Raw genomic sequence first — 20921 nt, forward strand, 5'->3', positions numbered from 1 at the left:
AACAGTCTGTAGTTTGCACAATTCAAATTCCTGCGAACTTACCAAAAGATGCTATAATTTAACTGAGTTTAAAATATAAATTAAAAAATGAGGCAATCACTTGCATTATGTCCTGAAATTCACAGAAACACCAGATAATAGTTTTTTTCTGCCAAAGTACTAGTGCCTTTTAAAGCTATATGACTTCAAGTGGCTGGATGCAGAGACTCATGCCTGTAATCCCAACACTTTGGAAGTCTGAGGCAGGAGGATTGCTTGAGGCCAGGAGGTGGAGGCTGCAGTGAGCCCTGATCATGCCACTGCACTCCAGCCTGGATGACAGAGCTAGACCTTATTTCAAAAACAAAAACAAAAACAAAAATCTGTATGACCACTATGTTCATTAATTTATCCATGCCCACATAACCCTGTGACCCATTAAGAGAGAAGATAGGCTTAAAAATGTAGACTGTAGCGTCTGCACAGCAAGAGATCCAATCCAACTTCTACCATGCATTAGCTAGATCAGCAGTCCCCAACCTTTTTGGCACCAGGGACTCTTTTTGTGGGGACCCGGCAGGGAACATAGTTTCAGGATGAAACTGTTCCGCCTGAAATCATCAGGCATTAGTTAGATTCTCATAAGGAGTTCACAATCTAGATCCCTCGCATGCACACTTCACAATTGGGTTCAGCCTCCTATGAGAATCGAATGCCGCCACCGCTAATCTGATAGGAGGCAGAGCTCTGGCAGTAATGCTGGCTTACCTGCCACTCACTTCCTTCTGTGCAGCCCAGTTCCTAACAGGCCACAGACTGGTGCTGCTCCATGGCCCAGGGCTTGGGGATCCCTGATTAGATAACTTGGAGCAAGTAACTTGACCTCACTTAGCCTTAGTTTTCTCATATGTAAAATATGACAACAGTATGCATCTCATAGGATTAAGTTAACCAACCAATGTGGCAACATTTACTTTAATGACTGCTGTGTCCTAAGTACTGGGTCAATGTCAACTGTGGTTGCCATCAGTATTATCTTCTCATAATCTACTTTACCAAGCTGGCCTGGCATGGATATGAGAACTGCTACAGCGCAGAGTATAAGGTTTCTTTACCCACGAAACACAGCATCATAATGAATGACCCTTATTTGTTCATCTTGAAACTTCCAGAGACTTCATCCAGTTTGTTTTTGTCCCTGTTATTTCTAATAATTGTCTGCCACCTTAGTTGCATGACACTCTAATTTGAAGAGTGATTTCATTTTGAAGGAATCTAGCAGAGTGTGACTCAAATGAGATCTTCCAGAAAGAAAATCCTATTTAATGACTGTGATGTAGAGAAAACTGTTTTGAGCAATCCATAGATGATTCAACACTCTCAGGGTGTGAAAGTAGGACTAAGGTGGCTTTAGTAAGTAATTATTTGAAAGCATCCATCTATATAATGATGTTTCATAGTTACAGAGCAACCATAAACATGTATTTTGATGGTTTGGTAATGATATAGATACTTACGTTCTTATTGCTTTTAGTGACGGTCAGGTGGGTGAGGGAAACTGTCTAGACATTGTCACCTAGTTTTTAAAATTTGATTTTTCATTATTTTGAAGAAAGCGCTTTTTCTGGACAAACAGTATTTAGCTTCAGAATAGTCTATTCTTTGCTGAGCTTTGTGTATAGAATTTCAAAGAACTTTTGGAGTTTTTGAAGTTTTTCTTGTATTGTAGAGTATGTCATTAGAGTGTCAGTCTGTGCAGGCTGCTATAACAAAATACCATAAACAGAAATTCATTTCTCATAGTTTTGGAGACTGGAAAGTCCCAGATAATGGTGCCAGAAAATTTAGTGTCTAGGTGAGGATCTGATTCCTGATTGTTCATAGATCCTGTAACCTCACATGGCTGAAGAAGCAACAGATCTCTCTAAGTTCTCTTTTATAAGTTTGCTAATATCATTCATGAGGTTCTACTCTCATGATCTAATCACCTTTCAAAGTCCCTACCTCCTAACACCATCACTTTGGGGGCTAGAATTTCAACAGACGAATTTGAGGAAGGACATAAAACCATTCAGATCATAGCACAGTTTTAAATTTTTTGGTGAATGTGCCTTAGTTCCCTATTGGCAAAGTACATATCACTCTTCCTGCATAAGTTTAAGAAATATAAAAATGATATTTTTATTAGAACGATATTTGGTTCAAGGGATCATTATCCACCTAAATGATAAAAGTCTAAAAACAAAATTGTTCTCAATGTATTCTCTTTCTTCATCATTCAAACAAACACTGTGAGGATGATTACTTAATTTTATAAATATTCCTTGGTATTATCCTCTTTATAGTATTCCTTCTGGCCTAGTTTAGTTGAAGGTTCAGATACTCTTACACGTAGGAGCAGACGAGTGTCATAAGTGATGGAAGCAGAATTCCTGGGAAGAAATAGTGAGCAGTGGGATCTTGGAAAATGGGTTGGGATTACCCTCATTGGGGTACAGTTGGTCTCAGCTAAAGAGAATGACTAACCCATACCCAGTGTGGGGACTAAAGAAAAAAAAAAATCTGAAAAATGGATGTATGTAGTCCATGGACTGCAAATTTGCAACCTTTATTTTACACTCCCATCACCTTGCTTCTGTATTGTGGCAGTGGCTCCTGCCTTCAGCTACACAGGTGTCCAATCCATTCTCTGTATTAACACCAGAGTGGCGTTTCAAAGAGTCCAACAATAATCTCATGCCACCCCCCCCCCCTTTTTTTTTTCCTGAGACAATCCATCTCGGCTCACTGCAAGCTCCGCTTCCCGGGTTCACGCCATTCTCCTGCCTCAACCTCCCCAGTAGCTGGGACTACAGGCACCCGCCACCACGCCTGGCTAATTTTTTGTATTTTTAGTAGACGGGGTTTCACCATGATAACCAGGATGGTCTCAAACTCCTGACCTCGTGGTCCACCCGCCTCGGCCTCCCAAAGTGCGGGGATTACAGGCATGAGCCATCGCGCCTGGTCTCACTCCCCTTTTTAAAACAACTTCCACATCACCTAATTGTATACTGCATGAAACACAAAAGTCTAAGTTCTTTACCATGACATATAAGGGACCCTTCTTGGACCCTGCCTCTTCTTTTGTTTTCAGTTTCACTTCTCACCACTGTCCCTCCCTAATACAGCATGCTTTAAAAATACAGAATTGCATGTCTTTGTCCAAGTACGCCATGGTACTGCTGCCCCTGTGCTTGTTCTGTCCGCCTGCAGTTTTACCCTCACTCTGCCCAATTGGGAGACATCATTCAATCCTTACTTAGGTCTTAGTACCACTTTGAAGTCTCTCCTCTCATGCATACTTGCTAGGCTGTACTACATAAGGGCCTCAGAATAGGCTCTTTAAATGCCTTGCATGTATCACATCAGTCCATTCAAGTTTTTATTCCCTATCTGCCCACTTTATTAATTAGCTTCTGTTCTCCTTTAATGTACAGACCTTATCTGAATCTTTTTTGTCTTCTCGGTGTCTGGCAAATAGTCCAGCACATAGTATGCGTTAACCTGTTGCCAACATATATTCCATGTTCTGATATGAAGGTGATAAGAAAGAGAATAATGAATGTTTCATGAACATTTCTTAAAGGGATAGATTTGGGAAGATATGAAAATATTTTATCTCCAAGGCAATGCATTTATTTATTTTTTGATCCTTTAAGTCATATAAGGGCTATATGTTCTCAGATGTACTTTATTCTAGGAATTTCTAATTTAATGTACTCAAACACAAAGCACTATTTAGGAAAGCAGGCAAAAGTCCCATAAATCTCGGTTGTAAGTTGATTTCAGAAAACACTCATCCGCACAGTGTCACCCAACTGTTGACTGATTAGACTATATCAGGCAGTATCTCCACTGGTTGTGTTTAATGTGCATTTATATGGGGTTGGCTCATGATGCTGTTTGGAGTAATCTTCTCTTTACACTACACCAGGTATACGGTTCATAATTTTTTGACCTGTGTGATTTATGTGTCTGTTTTCCACAGCTTTTGTTTTGGTATCAGAAACCATTAATCCTTCAAAATCCTGCAGTTGTAATGTTAACTGCCAACGGCATTGATTTGCAATTGGCGTGAGAGTATGGTTCAACCATTTCATAATAATTCTAATCTATTTTTAAATGATGACCATTGTACCACTAAAATAATCAAATACAGAATTGCCCCTAACTCTTCAACAAAAATATATTCACTCTATTCTTGGCCTCAGGTCTATTTCCTTAGTTTTACATGTTATTTTGTTAAACATAATGTTTAGCAAGTCTTAATTTACCTAGTACTGAAGTATAATTAATAAAGTAATTGTCACTCCTCTGGATTATGTTTTCTGAATTTGTATAGATATTAATATATAACATATGTTATATATTGTTACATGTGGATGTATTGTGAGGAGAGCCAGCTATGTCTCTTGCTGCTAAACAGCAACACATTTTATTTTTAATTTCCCTGTATGTTTTACAAAGGCAAAATATTAAAGGCTAATTTCAGTGTCATTACAAACTATGTAATTTCACTATGGATTCTCATAGTGACTACTGATACCATAGAAGCCTTCTTAAAAGTTACAGGTTTTTAAGACTTCTAGGGTATATACTTCATTCTGTGAATAATTAATAAGAATAGTATAATTCTTAGTATAATATCATAGTATAATTCTTCAGCCTCCATAGAGTCTATAATGGCGATTTTGGCACCATTAAACCTCAAATGAAATATTTCTAAAAATTATGGATAGAGGTATTTGTTTGGATGTGTAGGGGGGAGATAACATGAAGCAGAAGTTATTGAGAAGGAATGACTACAAATATGTGGGTCAATCCAAGCATATGTTAGCTTATCTGCTACAACACCTGCACACTTTGCAAAAAGAAAGAGTTTGCAAAAGGATATCAAGTCGCTTGGAAAAATAATGATTTAACATTTAGCTCATGTGAAAGTAATTCATTTGTCTCATAGGACTTTAGGGAGAAAAGACCACAAGCTGTTTGTGGTTTGCTCTCCCCCAAAATCAAGTTTTCTCTAATTTTGAAAATATTCTAGGATTCTGGCTTCACTTAAAAAATTAGGCACTTCCAACTGAAGGCTAAGAGAATTCTTTTTAGAAAAAAAGGAAAAACCTAGGCATTAACTGACTATCATTAAGGAAATTGATGTTTTTCAGGGAATGATGTACCTGGAAGAAAGACGGCTCGTTCATCGGGATTTGGCAGCCCGTAATGTCTTAGTGAAATCTCCAAACCATGTGAAAATTACAGATTTTGGACTAGCCAGACTCTTGGAAGGAGATGAAAAAGAATACAATGCTGATGGAGGAAAGGTGGATATCTTTTTGAAAGCAATATTGCTTGAAAATGTAGTATAATATTCTTTTATGTCCTTATATTTTATACAAGAAATCAATAAGCCTGAAGCTTAGGAGATTATAAAACCTTGGTTCTACCATTTGCCTTTTCTCCTGCTCAGGGTATGTATATATGTGTGTATATATTCCATGTACACACACACACACATATATATATATACACACCATATATTACCAGCTTCCATTTCTCAAAAGTAGCTAAAATAAAGTGATGTATGTCTGTACCCAGGTGACCTTCATGTTAGGTCCAGTGGTGGGAAGGGGGTGGATCCTTAGGGCTTCTAGAAATTAAACTTTAACACATGGCTGTAGAAATTGTCCCATTGATCTAAAGACCATAGCACTAACTCTTACAGATAACATAGCTTCTCTCTTATAGACCAGAGAAAAGTTTAGGTAGTACAAACAACCCTGAACAGAGCCACTGCCTCGTCTAACTTTTCTGACCCTCTAGTCTCAGCCTCTGCCTGACAACAGCATTCCTGACTCTTTGACCCACTCTATGGTCTCAATCCATGCCTTAGTACCATGTCTTGTATTTCCTCATTAACCTTCTCTTTAGCTTGCCTTTCTTGGCCAAACTATTAGGACTAGACTTCATATGGAGGTCCCTCTAGCTTCACCTGGTGAAACCTAAGGTCAGGAAGCCCAAATGAAATAAGCAAATGCAATCTTAGCCTATGGTGACCTATAAGCTTACACTAACAAAAAAAACTCAGTTATTCTCATGTCATGTAAATATATTTATTATATGCTTTATTTATCATGGGCCATCCAAATATATATTATAAATATTTTGCAGTGTTAGGTTTCCAAATGCTTAACTTCATCACAAGGCAAAATAACACAAAATTTTTTTAAACTACCCTATTTTGCCTGTTTGCTACCAAACTGCAGTAGTCTGAGACCACAGCTTTGAAATTCACTATAAAACTGCACAGAAGTTGAAGTCTATAAATCACATGGCTTCACTTGTCTTGAGAACATAAGATTTGAGACATAAGATTTGTCTAAAGCAAGATTCATTACAGCTTTAAATGCTTGGTAACCATTAAGTCTTTATCAAGCTACCTGTGATTTAAACTTACTTCTTTAACACAATGTCCGTAGTCCATAAAGTCTGCTAACTCCTTGCCCATAGGGAAATTACTTTCAATGTGTCTTCTGTTCCCTTTCACTGGATACCATGATTCTGTCATAGAGTTACCTTGGTGTCACCTTGGTGAGCAGCCAACCTCATGATTTCAAAGGCCTATTTAGTTTTAAGCTTTCAACTGCACAGTAGAAGTGTTTATCTTTATTCCATAGAATCTAATTATATTCCCAGCTATATAATGATGCCCTTCATAGTTGAAACTCATTCTGCTGGCCCATCAGCAGCAGGATATGTGGGTTGAGTTGTTTTTCTTGTAGTGATGATAGATTTGTGCTGATCCCCTCACATTATTTTATATAGTTCCTATTTTGAAAATGGTACATATTTTCAATACTGGCTAACCAAGATGAGAGAGGTCAATTTGAAACTGGAAAACAAAGCAAGGCTAACTTTGGAATTCATGATTTTAGGCCTTTTAGTGGCCAAATTATATGAGAGGAGAAGGGAGGGGCAAGTATAGAAAGAGTCCATTGTACTGGTGGCCCAAAATGTGTCTGAGGGTGAAAAGGGATAACTGAAAATATAACAAATCTCATTTTTTGAGAAAAAACTATAAACACATTTTTAGAAGCATATGTATTAGATGTTCAGATTTGATACTGTAAATCATAATATTTACTAGCAACTTAATTACTGAATGTTAAGAACTATAGAAAGTTATCCCTACTTAATTATTTTTACCTTTAATTGTTTATAAAGCTTTTTAAAAAAATAAGTAAGTACGACCAAGCATGGTAGCTCATGCCTGTAATCCCAGCATTTTGGGAGGTCAAAGCAGGCAGATCACTTGAGCTCAAGAGTTCTAGGCCAGCCTGGGCAACATGATGAAACCCCATCTCTAAAAAAATGCAAAAATTAGCCAGGCGTGGTGGCACACCCCTGTGGTCCCGGCTACTCAAAGGCTAAGGTGGGAGGATCACTTGAGCCTGGTAGGCAGAGATTGCAGTGAGCTGAGATTGTGTCATTGCACTCCACCCTGGGTGACAGAGTTGAGACCCTATCTCATAAATAAATAAATAAATAAAAAATGAATAAGTATAGTATGTCTTTAGATTTTTTCACTTTATGTATTTTATAAATTAACATATATTTATGGTTATAGTTATATCTACACATACACAATTTTAAAAATATGATTAAGTCCAGCCCAGAGATTCACATTTATGAAATACATATAGAAATGAATTTTTAATGTAATTTTAAAACTTCTTACTTCTCTACAGATGCCAATTAAATGGATGGCTCTGGAGTGTATACATTACAGGAAATTCACCCATCAGAGTGACGTTTGGAGCTATGGTAAATAAATCTTCTTTGCGAATCAAAGCTTGTAAAGCAAAAATACATATGTTAAATTCATGTGAAATATCTTAAGCTAAATTATTTTGTTGTGTTATAAATACCTATTTATAAGCCTAATCTAAAGGAGTTAACTCTTTGCTTTCTCAATGAAAAAAAAACAACAAAATATTCTATTTTATTTTATTTTACTTTAAGTTCTGGGATACACATGCAGAACCTGCAGGTTTGTTGTATAGGTATACATGTGGCATGGTGGTTTGCTGTACCCATCAACCCATCATCTAGGTTTTAAGCCCCACATACATTAGGTATTTGTCCTAATGCTCTCCCTCCCCTTGCCTCCCATCCCCCGACAGGCCCTTGTGTGTGAGGTTCCCCTCCCTGTGTACATGTGTTCTCAATGAAGAACAACAAAATATTCTAAATAGCATTCCTATCTGCCTTTTTCTGCTTTTTTTCTAGTTCATTACAATGTAATATACTAGTATCTCTGCTAAGATGTTTTCCATAAGCTTTGGTTTGATAGCAACTGGCCTGATCATTTTGACAGGAAAAATATTCAGCCAATACTGGTTTAGGGAAAATTTCACAGAATTTTATGGCATTAATTTTAAGCAACTTTCAAAAACATAACTCTGAATATAGTAAATATTCAAACAAAAACAAAACCAATTTTTGTGTGTGTTTTACATATGAGAATTTTTATGTTCTATAGTAGAAAACAGATTATTGTCATAACAAAGAAAAATTACTGACAGCAGTAAGTTAGAGCAATGAACATGGTAAAAAGAGAAGACTGCTAATTACAACATTAATTTTAATTTACAAAGAACTTGTGGAGTAACAGAAATGTTACAGAGTGAATAATATGAACTGGAAAAGAGTGATATCTATAATTAGAACATTTATTTTATTGTGCTTAATTGTTAAGATGAGCTATTTAGCATCTGTCTGGCTACTTAAATGTAAGTCCGGTATTACTAAGAAGGAGTCAATATGTTTCTAAGTTTAAATATATCATATAAAATTGGCATTTCTTACCAATAAGAAAGCATAACACCCACTTAAATAAAAGGGTGGTAGTGAGATTTAAACGCATGGTACAATTTATTTTACTCAAACTTAAGCTTAAAAAAAGTTTTACCTTTTTTTGCATTGTTGGAAAAAAAGATATAAACCATTCAATCACTTCGAACTTACAACTCTTATTTGTCAATGCTTGACAAAACTTACTTCCTAAACTATTGTAAGAAGTGTACAGAAAAACATCTATTACATGTATTCTATCATAATTTATATATTATATGATACAGATTAACATGTAGATTAGCATTTATATGTTACATGATATAGACAGGTTTATAGAATATATATTATGTCAGATTTATATATTATATATATCATATAGTATATTTTACATATATATATATATATACTTTTTTCTTTTTCTTCTTTTTCTACTTATAATTCACTGAATCAAATGTGGCAATCTCCTGAAAGCAAATTTAAATTAGCTCAAAATATATGTAAAGTTGGCAGAACAGTCATATTTTTGATAGTACAATTTGTCTTTTGGGGAAAATCTTGTTACTTAGGCTGTAACATTTTTCTTCATGTTGAGTTGCAAAATCCCAGGAAGGGTTCATGAGAAATAAATAAAAGATAGGTAGTACTCTGTTTTGAAACACAGCCCAGGTTATCAACCCATATTCATAAGACACTTAAACATGTTTATGATACATCATAGTTGATTGCAAAAGGCATAAAAGGCAGAGAAAGTTGCATAACTTTGTTTACAGTGCACCTTTATGGAAAATTCTCACTAGGTGCATTTTTATTTTTACAAAAATATGCGTCGGCTGTGATCTACATCTTAAGCTAAAGGAATTGCAAGTAAAATTTGAGGTTGTTTTATTTTAGCTTTCCTGATATTGTTCTTTTGCATGAAACCATCCTTTTCTAACCCTATCTCGTCATCACCTTTACAAGCATATAATTGGATTATTATCAGAAGTAGAGTTTTTTTATATTTTGACTTTTGTTTTTGTATTTATATGTTTCTGTTTATTATATTTTCTATTATTTTGATTTACAGTTGCTTTGTATCTTGCTCATGTTGGGAGTTCTGATAGAGATGTGAGAGTATCTACTCTATCTTTTATAACTGCCTATCTAAGTTAACAAAATGTTCTCCTTAAATATATATTCTAGGCCCAGCATGGTGTCTCGTGCTTCTAATCCTAGCATTTAGGGAGGCCGACGTGGGCAGATGCCTCAAACCCAGGAGCTTGAGACCAGCCTGGGCGACATGCTGAAACCCTTTATCTACTAAAAAATACAAAAATCAGCCAGGCATGGTGGCTCATGTCTGTAGTCCCAGCTACTCAAGAAGCTGAGGTGAAAAGATCATGTGAGCCTGGGGAGGTTGAGGGTGCAGTGAGCTGTGATCATGCCTCTTCACTCCATTCTGGGTGACAGATTGAGACCCTGTCTAAAATATAAAATATATCATTCTAAAATATAAAAAATTCTAAAATATATTCTAAATATAAAATATTCTAAATATAAAAAATATATATATATATATTCTGTAAGTATGACTATCTAGAGATGAACAGTCATCCACTTAACTTGTTGCAGCCCGCCTCAGAGAAAATTTTTATGATATATTTTAGGAACTACTCCTTAATATACAAACTTAAAGATGTAATAACAATCAGTCAATTAAATTATCACTAGGTACATGTTAACAATATACCTAAAATCCTAAGATGTAAATATTAACCAAAAAAAATCAAGTAATAGTTAATATTCTATTATAAAGAATAATTTTAAATTCAACATAGGTTTATATTTTAAGCTTTGTATTTTTGTTATCAGTCAATGATAACTGTTATAAACTAAAAACGACTTCAGCCTGAGTAAATAATTCATTACAGATGGCAGTAGGAAAGAAAACATAGCTCTAATTAATGGATTTTATGTTGAAAGATGACTGTATATGTACATCAATCAAAATTCACTTTGTAATATTTTTGTGCCCAGCTAGCCATTTCTGAACTTAAAAATCTTTACCCTTAAGAAAATATTATTTTAAACTATATGATCATTATATCACAAAAATGATATTTAGTGTATATATTATTGCTGAAATCAGAACCATCATTATCAAAACTGGCTATTTGCATGCTAACATTTAGTGTATTTGCTTTTGCAGAGAAAATCAATGTCCCAGTGATTCAAGAAAGCCATTTTATAACCTAAAGAATAAACTACTTTTTACCCCCTTCACAATTTTGTTGATGCCTACTTCGCATGTACTATATATTACATATGGAACATTCCTCACTCAGGCTCTCATATTTACTAAAGAAGTATATCTGTTTTATTCAACTGTTTTCTTTGTGTAAGGTAGAGAGAGTCACAATTCTTTATTGTAACATGAGGTAATTATTCTGGAAGCCTTTAATAGCAAAGATGCTAATCTTAAAATTAGTCAATATCTTATTTTACTGGCAATCATATTTATTGTTACTGAATACATATGTATGTATAGTAAATGAATTGTTTTATGGACTGCAACATGGTATAGTGAAATATAACTTGGATCAGCAAACATTTGTATTACCTATAGGCAGAAATGGGGAACAGATTCTATACGCTGATATCCACTGTAAATTGTCTCTTCTATCCATTAGAAATTCCAAGACAATAATAAGAAAATTGAATTCCCCCGCAAAGATTTTGACATTGGGGTTCTCATAATGGATACAGGAATTTGTGGAGCTTTTTTTTTTTTTTTTTTTTTACATTGATTGGTGTTTTGATTGACCTATAAGGAGTATTCTTTTACCAGTGGTATCTTGCTGGTTTGTTCAAAATATGTTGTTAATATGCTTAAGTAAGAATTTTTTCTCCAATATAGGAGTTACTATATGGGAACTGATGACCTTTGGAGGAAAACCCTATGATGGAATTCCAACGCGAGAAATCCCTGATTTATTAGAGAAAGGAGAACGTTTGCCTCAGCCTCCCATCTGCACAATTGACGTTTACATGGTCATGGTCAAATGTAAGATTGCAAAATAATGTTATCATCACCATCATCATTCTTAGCAAAGTAATAGCACAGATTACTCAATCTGTATAACATTTCTCTGTATTGAAAAATACAACAGTTCAAAAACAATTATGAAGGGAACACGTAAACGCCTCTTTGTTGTGACTATTATTAATATAAAGGAATATTCTTCCATGCTATGAAGTCAAAATTATGACTCTTTTACTCTCATAATCTCCATGACAGTCAAATTGCCTGTTATAAAGAGAGGTAATTAGTCACAATAATGTTCTTAGTAACATTACTAACAGGAATGTTAGTAATAACATTAGTGACCTTTATGGGAAAATATCAGGCTACATAAATGATGTAAACATGAAGGAAAAAAACCTGGAAACTGATAGTTTTAAAAATTAATTTAATAGAAATGGGTCTATGGGTTTTAGTCAAGAGCAAATTAGCAGGATAAGATGGGAAGTGGGAAGAAATGAATCTATAGTGAGCTAAAAAGATTATAAATGTTTACTTTTTCCAATTTGATCATTTGTTTACATCAAACTCTTACTTTTCTTTATTCTTCCTATGCCCCAGACACATATGTATTATAAATGTGTTTTTGAAGCACAGGCCCTTAATTTAAATAGAATTAAGGAAGTCTCCAGAGTTTCTGGCTTAATTTAAGTGAGATTAACATGTAGCAATTTCTCTTGTATAATCTAAGGTTTTCCCCTTCTGATTTACACCGTGTTAGCAAAGAAACAAACTTGTGAAGGTGAATAAGCATCTTATTAATAAGAGACTTTGGACCCAGGTCTACTCAGATTTATATTCATGACATGTGTGATACATTCTGACAGTGAGGGAGGAAATAAAAAATGTTCTTTGCAGTTCAGGTCAGCATGCCCTTTTCACTAAGCATAGTTCTATTTACTCAATATTTAGTTGGAGAGAAACCGATACCTCAACTGTGGTTAACCTTTTTTGGCTTCAATAGTTTCGGAAACACCTATTTTCTCATTAGCATCTTGGCATTAGCAAGCATTTTTTCAAGTGAATGCATATAGAATACAGAGCATTTGAGCTTTGTTTGGAGAGAAAAAAAGCAGATGACATTAATGATACATAAAATAACACCCAAAAAATTCCCAGAAAAGGAAGGAAAAAGCTTTACAGGCTTATTCTATTAAATATTGTTTGGTAGATATCTATGGAAGAAAGTTTAAAAACATGCATGTCTTATATAATCTAATCCTATAACTAGTATGGGAAATGATTGAAATTCATTAGAATTTAGCTCTGATGAAATTATATAAAACCAAGTAAACACTTTCTCTAATAGAGAATTTTACCTTTCTTTTGGAGTTTTAATACCTAACAAGAGGATAATTTGGCAAGAAAATCAAGGAAAGCTTGGTACTTTTATTCTGTCATCTCATTAGCTAAACAGAGCCTGTAGAGATAAAGTCTACTTTATTTAGACTCCCAGCTAAATAATAATACATACCTTGAAAACTACTGATAGTATGTTTATGCTGGACAAGCTAGTACTAAGATAAGCTAATGTCTATTGCTGAATAGGCATTACCAATCACTTTGCATTAGTTTTTTTTTTTTTTTTGTCCACCAGGACAAATGTAGCACAAGACAGTTGCTTTTAATTCCTCTTTTCCCCTTTGTGCCAGTGTAAGCATTGTAACCAAATCTTTTCTCCCATGTCACTCCTAATACAAAGCAATAGCTTATACTGCAGTTACCTCATCTATACCCATCAGAGAAAAAAAAAAAAAATCTTTTGTTTGACAGTACATTACATTTAGTTACGAATATCAATGAAGAGACTGATAAAGCCTTACCAATTGAGTTGCTTCTTTTACTAGCTTTCTTTCTTTTTCAGATCATTATGATTAAAACAACATTTTTCAATCTTTTGCTCATATTTTCACAAAATTTAAATTTCAACTCCTTTGAATTATAGATATAGTGACATTTTCACTGTGTAAATTTCCAGGTTGGATGATTGATGCTGACAGTAGACCTAAATTTAAGGAACTGGCTGCTGAGTTTTCAAGGATGGCTCGAGACCCTCAAAGATACCTAGTTATTCAGGTTAGTACATTTGACTTATGCGTTTAAGACTAGACTGATGGCAAACTCACTGCAAAATGAGTAATATTGGGACTTTGGAACTGTGGGAATGACCACTAACATGCTGATTAATTAAGCAGATTATCATGTGAAATGACTTACTTATGGAAAAGAGCTTTTTTACTTCATGTCAGATCCACCTTTTAGCACCTTCCCTTAGTATTCAAGTGGCTCTGCTATTGAACAGATAATTATGATTATACATATACATGAAAAGGTCTTGATCCTCAGACACTTATTTTAGCACCTTGATTTTATTAACATTATGTATAGGTCATGTTCATTAGTACAATTTTCATTTTTCAGAACAAAAGGAAGACAGATTATTGTTTTAATCTTGCCCATGCTTGAAGACAGAGAATCAAAAGTTTCAGTATATTAATATTTAATTTACCCAAAAATATTTTGAAAGATGTTTTGTTTTATTTGGAGGGATAGGCAGTATCCAAGCAATAACTCAATTCAAATGAATTGATGCACATTTGAATCAACCAACCAGCCAAAGGAATATTTTTTATTTAACACTAGAAAAATAGACTGGATAATTAAAAAATAATAATAGATTTCTCTATGATTATTTTCACCTAAACTATAAACAAATGGGCGTTGGACTAGAGTGAATTATGTTTCCTCAGTAAAACAAGGCAGCCTTTATTTACATATCAATAGTCTGACATAAAGATGAAAGCTAGGTTTTAGAAGATACTTATTTCCATTTATTTTTTTCCCCAAAATTAGTTTTCATGAACTGAAACTGTTTCCAAAAATCATGTAACTTTAAAAATATAGGAAAAATATTTAAGGTGAGGTGAGGAAGAGCATAACAAAGGTTTTGGTGTCTTTCTCGTACTCCTTTAGTCTATTTGCCACTTGCACTATGAGTTTTGAATGTCACTACTTTGAAAATGTAGCCAGTATGCTATAGAATAAAGTATAGACCCTATGGTCCTGATAATCCTACAGCATCAAACCAACCAAATAAACATTGATAAATCGATCACATTTTATTGTTTATTCTTAAAGTTGCACCCCATACACGATCTGGGCAATGAACAATTATTTTCAGACCTGAAATTGATTTTACCTCCCAAATATCATCTTTTGATTTTGCTTTATTATTCTCTAACGGTATTTATCATATTCTCCTTGTATAAAGTGTGTTTACCTGGCCCTATCATTTCTAAGCATGTTATAGGTTTCTTAATGGCTGGTGGTTGTGCTAAAGACTTGTTTTTGTTTTTGTTTTTTTTAATGTGTGTATGAATTTTTCAACCATTTGTTATGATATTACATAAATTTATTGCAGAGACCACATATTTAAGAAAGAAAGAATCATATTTGTGTCTGATGGGCAATCTTTTAGGGTGATGATCGTATGAAGCTTCCCAGTCCAAATGACAGCAAGTTCTTTCAGAATCTCTTGGATGAAGAGGATTTGGAAGATATGATGGATGCTGAGGAGTACTTGGTCCCTCAGGCTTTCAACATCCCACCTCCCATCTATACTTCCAGAGCAAGAATTGACTCAAATAGGGTAAGAAGGAATTATATACACATACCATATTATTTCTGAGATATAAAACCAAGCAAATAGGTTATAAGCACTAACATTTCAAAATACGTATATAGCTCAAATCAATGTGATGCCTAGATTAAAAATATACCATACCCACAAAAGATGTGCCAATCTTGCTATATGTAGTTAATTTTGGAAGACAAGCATGGACAATACAACATGTACTCTGAAATATCTTCAAGATTTTAGAAGAAAAACATTTTCCTCATCTTAATTTATTTAAAACAAACCTTTAAAAAACAATTCCAACTAATAAAACTATATGTGTATATAAATAAATGAAAATTTCTATGAAGTAGGCTTTCTACTTTTCTTTCTTAAAAAGATATTATGATTTATTAGTCAAGAAGTAATACAAGTATAAATCTCTTTCACTCGTTTAAGAAAAATTAAATATTTTCTGTCAAGCAGAAACACAGAAAACCGTGCAGTCCTTTGAACCTAATCATATCAAAAAGGCTGCTAAGAAGTAGATTTTTTTTTTTTTAATTATACTTTAAGTTCTAGGGTACATGTGCACAACGTGCAGTTTTGCTGCATATGTATATATGAGCCATGTTGGTGTGCTGCACCCATTAACTCGTCATTTACATTAGGTATATCTCTCACTGCTATCCCTCCCCCGCCCCCCACAATAGGACCCGGTGTGTGATGTTCCCCTTCCTGTGTCCAAGTGATCTCATCGTTCAGTTCCCACCTATGAGTGAGAACATGCGGTGTTTGGTTTTCTGTTCTTGTGATAGTTTGCTGAGAATGATGGTTTCCAGCTGCATCCATGTTCCTACAAAGGACACAAACTCATCCTTTTTTATGGCTGCATAATATTCCATGGTGTATATGTGCCACGTTTTCTTAATCCAGTCTGTCACTGATGGACATTTGGGTTGATTCCAAGTCTTTGCTATTGTGAATAGTGCCGCAATAAACATACGTGTGCATGCGTCTTTATAGCAGCATGATTTATAATCCTTTGGGTATATACCCAGTAATGGGATGGCTGGGTCAAATGGTATTTCAAGTTCTAGTTCCTTGAGGAATTGCCACACTGTTTTCCACAATGGTTGAACTAGCTGACAGTCCCACCAACAGTGTAAAAGTGTTCCTATTTCTCCACATCTTCTTCAGCACCTGTTGTTTCCTGATTTTTTAAATGATTGCCATTCTAACTGGTGTGAGATGATATCTCATTGTGGTTTTGATTTGCATTTCTCTGATGGCGAGTGATGATGAGCATTTTTTCATGTGTCTGTTGGCTGTATGAATGTCTTCTTTTGAGAAGTGTCTGTTCATATCCCTTGCCCACTTTTTGATGGGGTTGTTTGTTTTTTAGTTCTTTGTAGGTTCTGGATATTAGCCCTTTGTCAGATGAGTAGATTGGTAGATTGCAAAAATTTTCTCCCATTCTGTAGGTTGCCTGTTCCCTCTGATGGTAGTTTCTTTTGCTGTGCAGAAGATCTTTAGTTTAATTAGATCCCATTTGTCAATTTTGGCTTCTGTTGCTGTGTTCCTTTGGAAGGGGAGATGCGCTCTGATGTTTTGAATTCCAGCTTTTCTGCACTGCTTTTTCCCCATCTTTGTGGTTTTATCTGCCTTTGGTCTTTGATGATAGTGACGTACTGATGGGGTTTTGGTGTGGGTGTACTTTCTGTTCGTTAGTTTTCCTTCTAACAGTCAGGACCCTCAGCTGTAGGTCTGTTGGAGTTTACTTGAGGTCCACTCCAGACCCTGTTTGCCTAGGTATCAGCAGCGGAGGCTGCAGAAGATAGAATATTGCTGAACAGCGATTGTTGCTGTCTGATTCTTGCTCTGGAAGCTTCATCTCAGGGGTGTACCCCGCCGTGTGAGGTGTGAGGTGTCAGTCTGCACCTAGTGGAGGATGTCTCCCAGTTAGGCTACTCAGGGGTCAGGGACCCACTTGAGCAGGCAGTCTGTCTGTTCTCAGATCTCAGCCTCCATGGTGGGAGATTCACTGCTCTCTTCAAAGCTGTCAGACAGGGGCATTTACCTCTGCCAAGGTTTCTGCTGCTTCTTGTTTAGTTATGACCTGTCCCCAGAGGAAGAGTCTACAGAGGCAGGCAGGCCTCCTTGAGCTGTGGTGGGCTCCACCCAATTCGAACTTCCCTGCTGCTTTGTTTACCTACTTAAGCCTCAGCAATGGCGGGTGCCCCTCCCCCAGCCTTGCTGCCGCCTTGCAGTTAGATCTCAGACAGCTGTGCTAGCAATGAGGGTGGCTCCGTGGGTGTGGGACCCTCTGGGCCAGGTGTGGGATATAATCCCCTGGTGTGCCCTTTGCTAAGACCCTTGGTAAAGTGCAGTATTAGGGTGGCACTTACCCGATTTTCCAGGTGTTGTGTGTCTCAGTTTCCTTTGGCTAGGGAAAGGAATTCCCTTCCCCCTTGGGCTTCCCAGGTAAGGCGATGCCTCGCCCTGCTTCAGCTCTCGCTGGGCGCGCTGCACCCGCGGACCAGTGCCAACTGTCCGACACGACCCAGTGAGATGAACCCGGTATCTCAGTTGAAAATGCAGAAATCACCCGTCTTCTGTGTCACTCACGCTAGGAGCTGGAGGCTGGAGCTGTTCCTATTCGGCCATCTTGGGCATGCCCCCATAGATTTTCATTTCTAAGAAGGAGATTAAGTTTAGAAAGATGTTTCTGAAAAGAATTTACATTTCATTTTAAATGTTAAACCTACTCTATCTGAATTCCATTCTTTCTTTGAAAGCTGTCAAATCCATGCATTTGTTTATTTTTATACATTCATTCCTCATTCATTCAACATATATTGAGTACCACTGTATGTGAAGCATTAGTATACACTTAAGACTCAAAGAATTTTGACACAACTTCTGCTTTCAAGAAGTGACCACCTTAATCAAAGAATCGTACAGATATAGGGACTGAATAATAAGTGCTGTAATCCAGTATTCACTGACCATTACGGAGCATGAAGAACTAGTAAATTTATGTCTGTAATCAATTTCTTCCATTGATAAGATATAAACAAGATGCTTAATTTTTTCTAGAAGATAATTTTCTCTTAATTTCCTTCTTGATCTAAGAACAGTATCATAGCTAGTAGAACAAACAGCATCCAATTTCTCTTAACCATAGCCATAAGAACATTTTCAACTTGCTGCTCATTATCTAACATAATTTGCTTTATTTCATATTGACAGTAATAATTAAATAATAATCCCCTGGTGTTTACTATTCAACACATATATGTTAACCTCCTTAATCCTTAAACAAACTTCATGAGGTTCTATTATTATCATCCCCTTCTTTCAAATGAAGAAACTTGCCACAGAGATGTCAGCTGATATGACTGGTGTCACACACCTAGTCAGTGGAAGAGAGGAATAATGTAAGCTAGATATCTGCCTACTACACTGTAGTTTTGCTTCAAAGTTACTGAAGCATGTTATTTCCATGATGTGATTAGAGTCTGGGACTTGTCTTGTTTGGGAAATTCCCCAGGTGGTTTTCTTATAAAATGCATCTCAAATCTGCCCTACACCTTTTACTCATCTACCTCCATTTAGAAGATCTGATATGGAAAGAGATAAAGAGAGAGACCTCAATTAATTTTTCTTTTCTATTAAAAATATATTATTTATGGCCGGGCGCGGTGGCTCAAGCCTGTAATCCCAGCACTTTGGGAGGCCGAGACGGGTGGATCACGAGGTCAGGAGATCGAGACCATCCTGGCTAACACGGTGAAACCCCGTCTCTACTAAAAAAAAATACAAAAAATTAGCCGGGCGATGTGGCGGGCGCCTGTAGTCCCAGCTACTCGGGAGGCTGAGGCGAGAGAATGGCATAAACCCGGGAGGCGGAGCTTGCAGTGAGCTGAGATCCGGCCACTGCACTCCAGCCTGGGCGACAGAGCGAGACTCCGTCTCAAAAAATATATATATATATATATATATATATATATATATATTTAAATATATTTATATAATATATAAATTTTTATATAATTTTATATAATTATATAAAAATATATAGTATATATATTTTTTGTTTCAAAGTCTATCATATATGCTTAAGGAACATTTGATCAAAATTCACCTTTAAGATGTTCCCTTAGCACGTTATTTAGCCACCGAACTTAAAATGGAAGTAATTTATTTTCTAATTTTCTAATTTATAATTTCTAATAATATATAATATATATTAAATATATTTATATATTAAATATATATTATTTTATATAGTACAAACTGAAAACTTTATCACATGCCCAATGGGGATAGATAACTAAAAGTTTTAAAAATTAGATCAATGGATAGGTAATGAACAATCAGTCTTTTGTTTGTGAGACGGAAGAAAGCGGTTAAGGTGTATAAAGGAGGCTCTCTGTACACTTTGCAAAATGATCAAATTATATACCCTGGTATTTATAATTTTAAGTGACAAATTCATTACTTCTGGTTACAACAGTGAAATTAAAAAGAAATAGTTTCTCTTTCTTGTAATTCTATACATCTTTTTCTTTTTGTAAGAATTCTTACATTTCAACATTTTGTTCATTTTAATTTATAATTCTCAATGCAAGAAATTCTTAATAAAGGTTTGCGCTAACTAGATGGAATTATTGAGACAAAATATAAATCACCCGAGGACTTATTTGACCTTTAGTCATCATTTCTTATTCCACATTATAAAACAATATTACCTATAGATCTCTTTTTACTTTTTCAGTCCTTGGAAAAGAAATTGTGCTTAAATATCATTTTATGTTCAGGCATTTAGAAAGCTTTATTTGTCATCTATATTGTCCTAATGGTTTTCAGTCTGGCTTTACATAACTTTTACAGAAATTTCTAATATGCGCAAATGCCATGTTCCTCCTTTCTTTCCTACATGGCTAAATTAGAAAATAAATTACTTCCATTTTAAGTTCGGTAGCTAAATAACGTGCTAAGGGAACATCTTAAAGGTGAATTTTGATCAAATGTTCCTTAAGCATATATGATAGACTTTGAAACAAACAAAAAAATGCATTTTGAAAATATAAGCTCCACTGCGCATTAATTAAGACACTTTAGGTAATGTTCTGAATATCTCTATTACTTTGTTTCCTCATTTTCTAAATGCAGTAGTGCCTATCTTATATGAGTGTTAGGCAATTAACTTTAAAACATTGCAGAGTATTTATAATGCCAGGTAAATCACCAGTTTCATTTTTCATTTTTACCATTTTCATTTTTACCTTTTTCCTTGTCAATATCATATAAATAATCACACTTTCTTATAAGGTGCTCTACCCACTATCTATGAAAAGCTTGTTG

At 35.2% G+C, this 20921-nt stretch overlaps 1 protein-coding gene across 1 annotated transcript in view; it reads left to right on the forward strand.

The window, feature by feature from the left end:
* Window positions 1-5189: 5189 nt before the first annotated feature.
* Window positions 5190-20921, forward strand: part of LOC117094573 (receptor tyrosine-protein kinase erbB-4-like) — a 51370-nt gene continuing 35638 nt past the window's right edge. The window contains exons 1-5 of the mRNA XM_033230405.1: window positions 5190-5342; window positions 7767-7842; window positions 11771-11917; window positions 13914-14011; window positions 15414-15584. Coding sequence (XP_033086296.1) covers window positions 5190-5342; window positions 7767-7842; window positions 11771-11917; window positions 13914-14011; window positions 15414-15584 — 645 coding nt within the window. The remainder of the gene's footprint in view (window positions 5343-7766; window positions 7843-11770; window positions 11918-13913; window positions 14012-15413; window positions 15585-20921) is intronic.

The sequence above is a fragment of the Trachypithecus francoisi genome, unplaced genomic scaffold, assembly GCF_009764315.1.
Source record: "Trachypithecus francoisi isolate TF-2019V2 unplaced genomic scaffold, Tfra_2.0 Lachesis_group13, whole genome shotgun sequence".
Taxonomy (NCBI): domain Eukaryota; kingdom Metazoa; phylum Chordata; class Mammalia; order Primates; family Cercopithecidae; genus Trachypithecus; species Trachypithecus francoisi.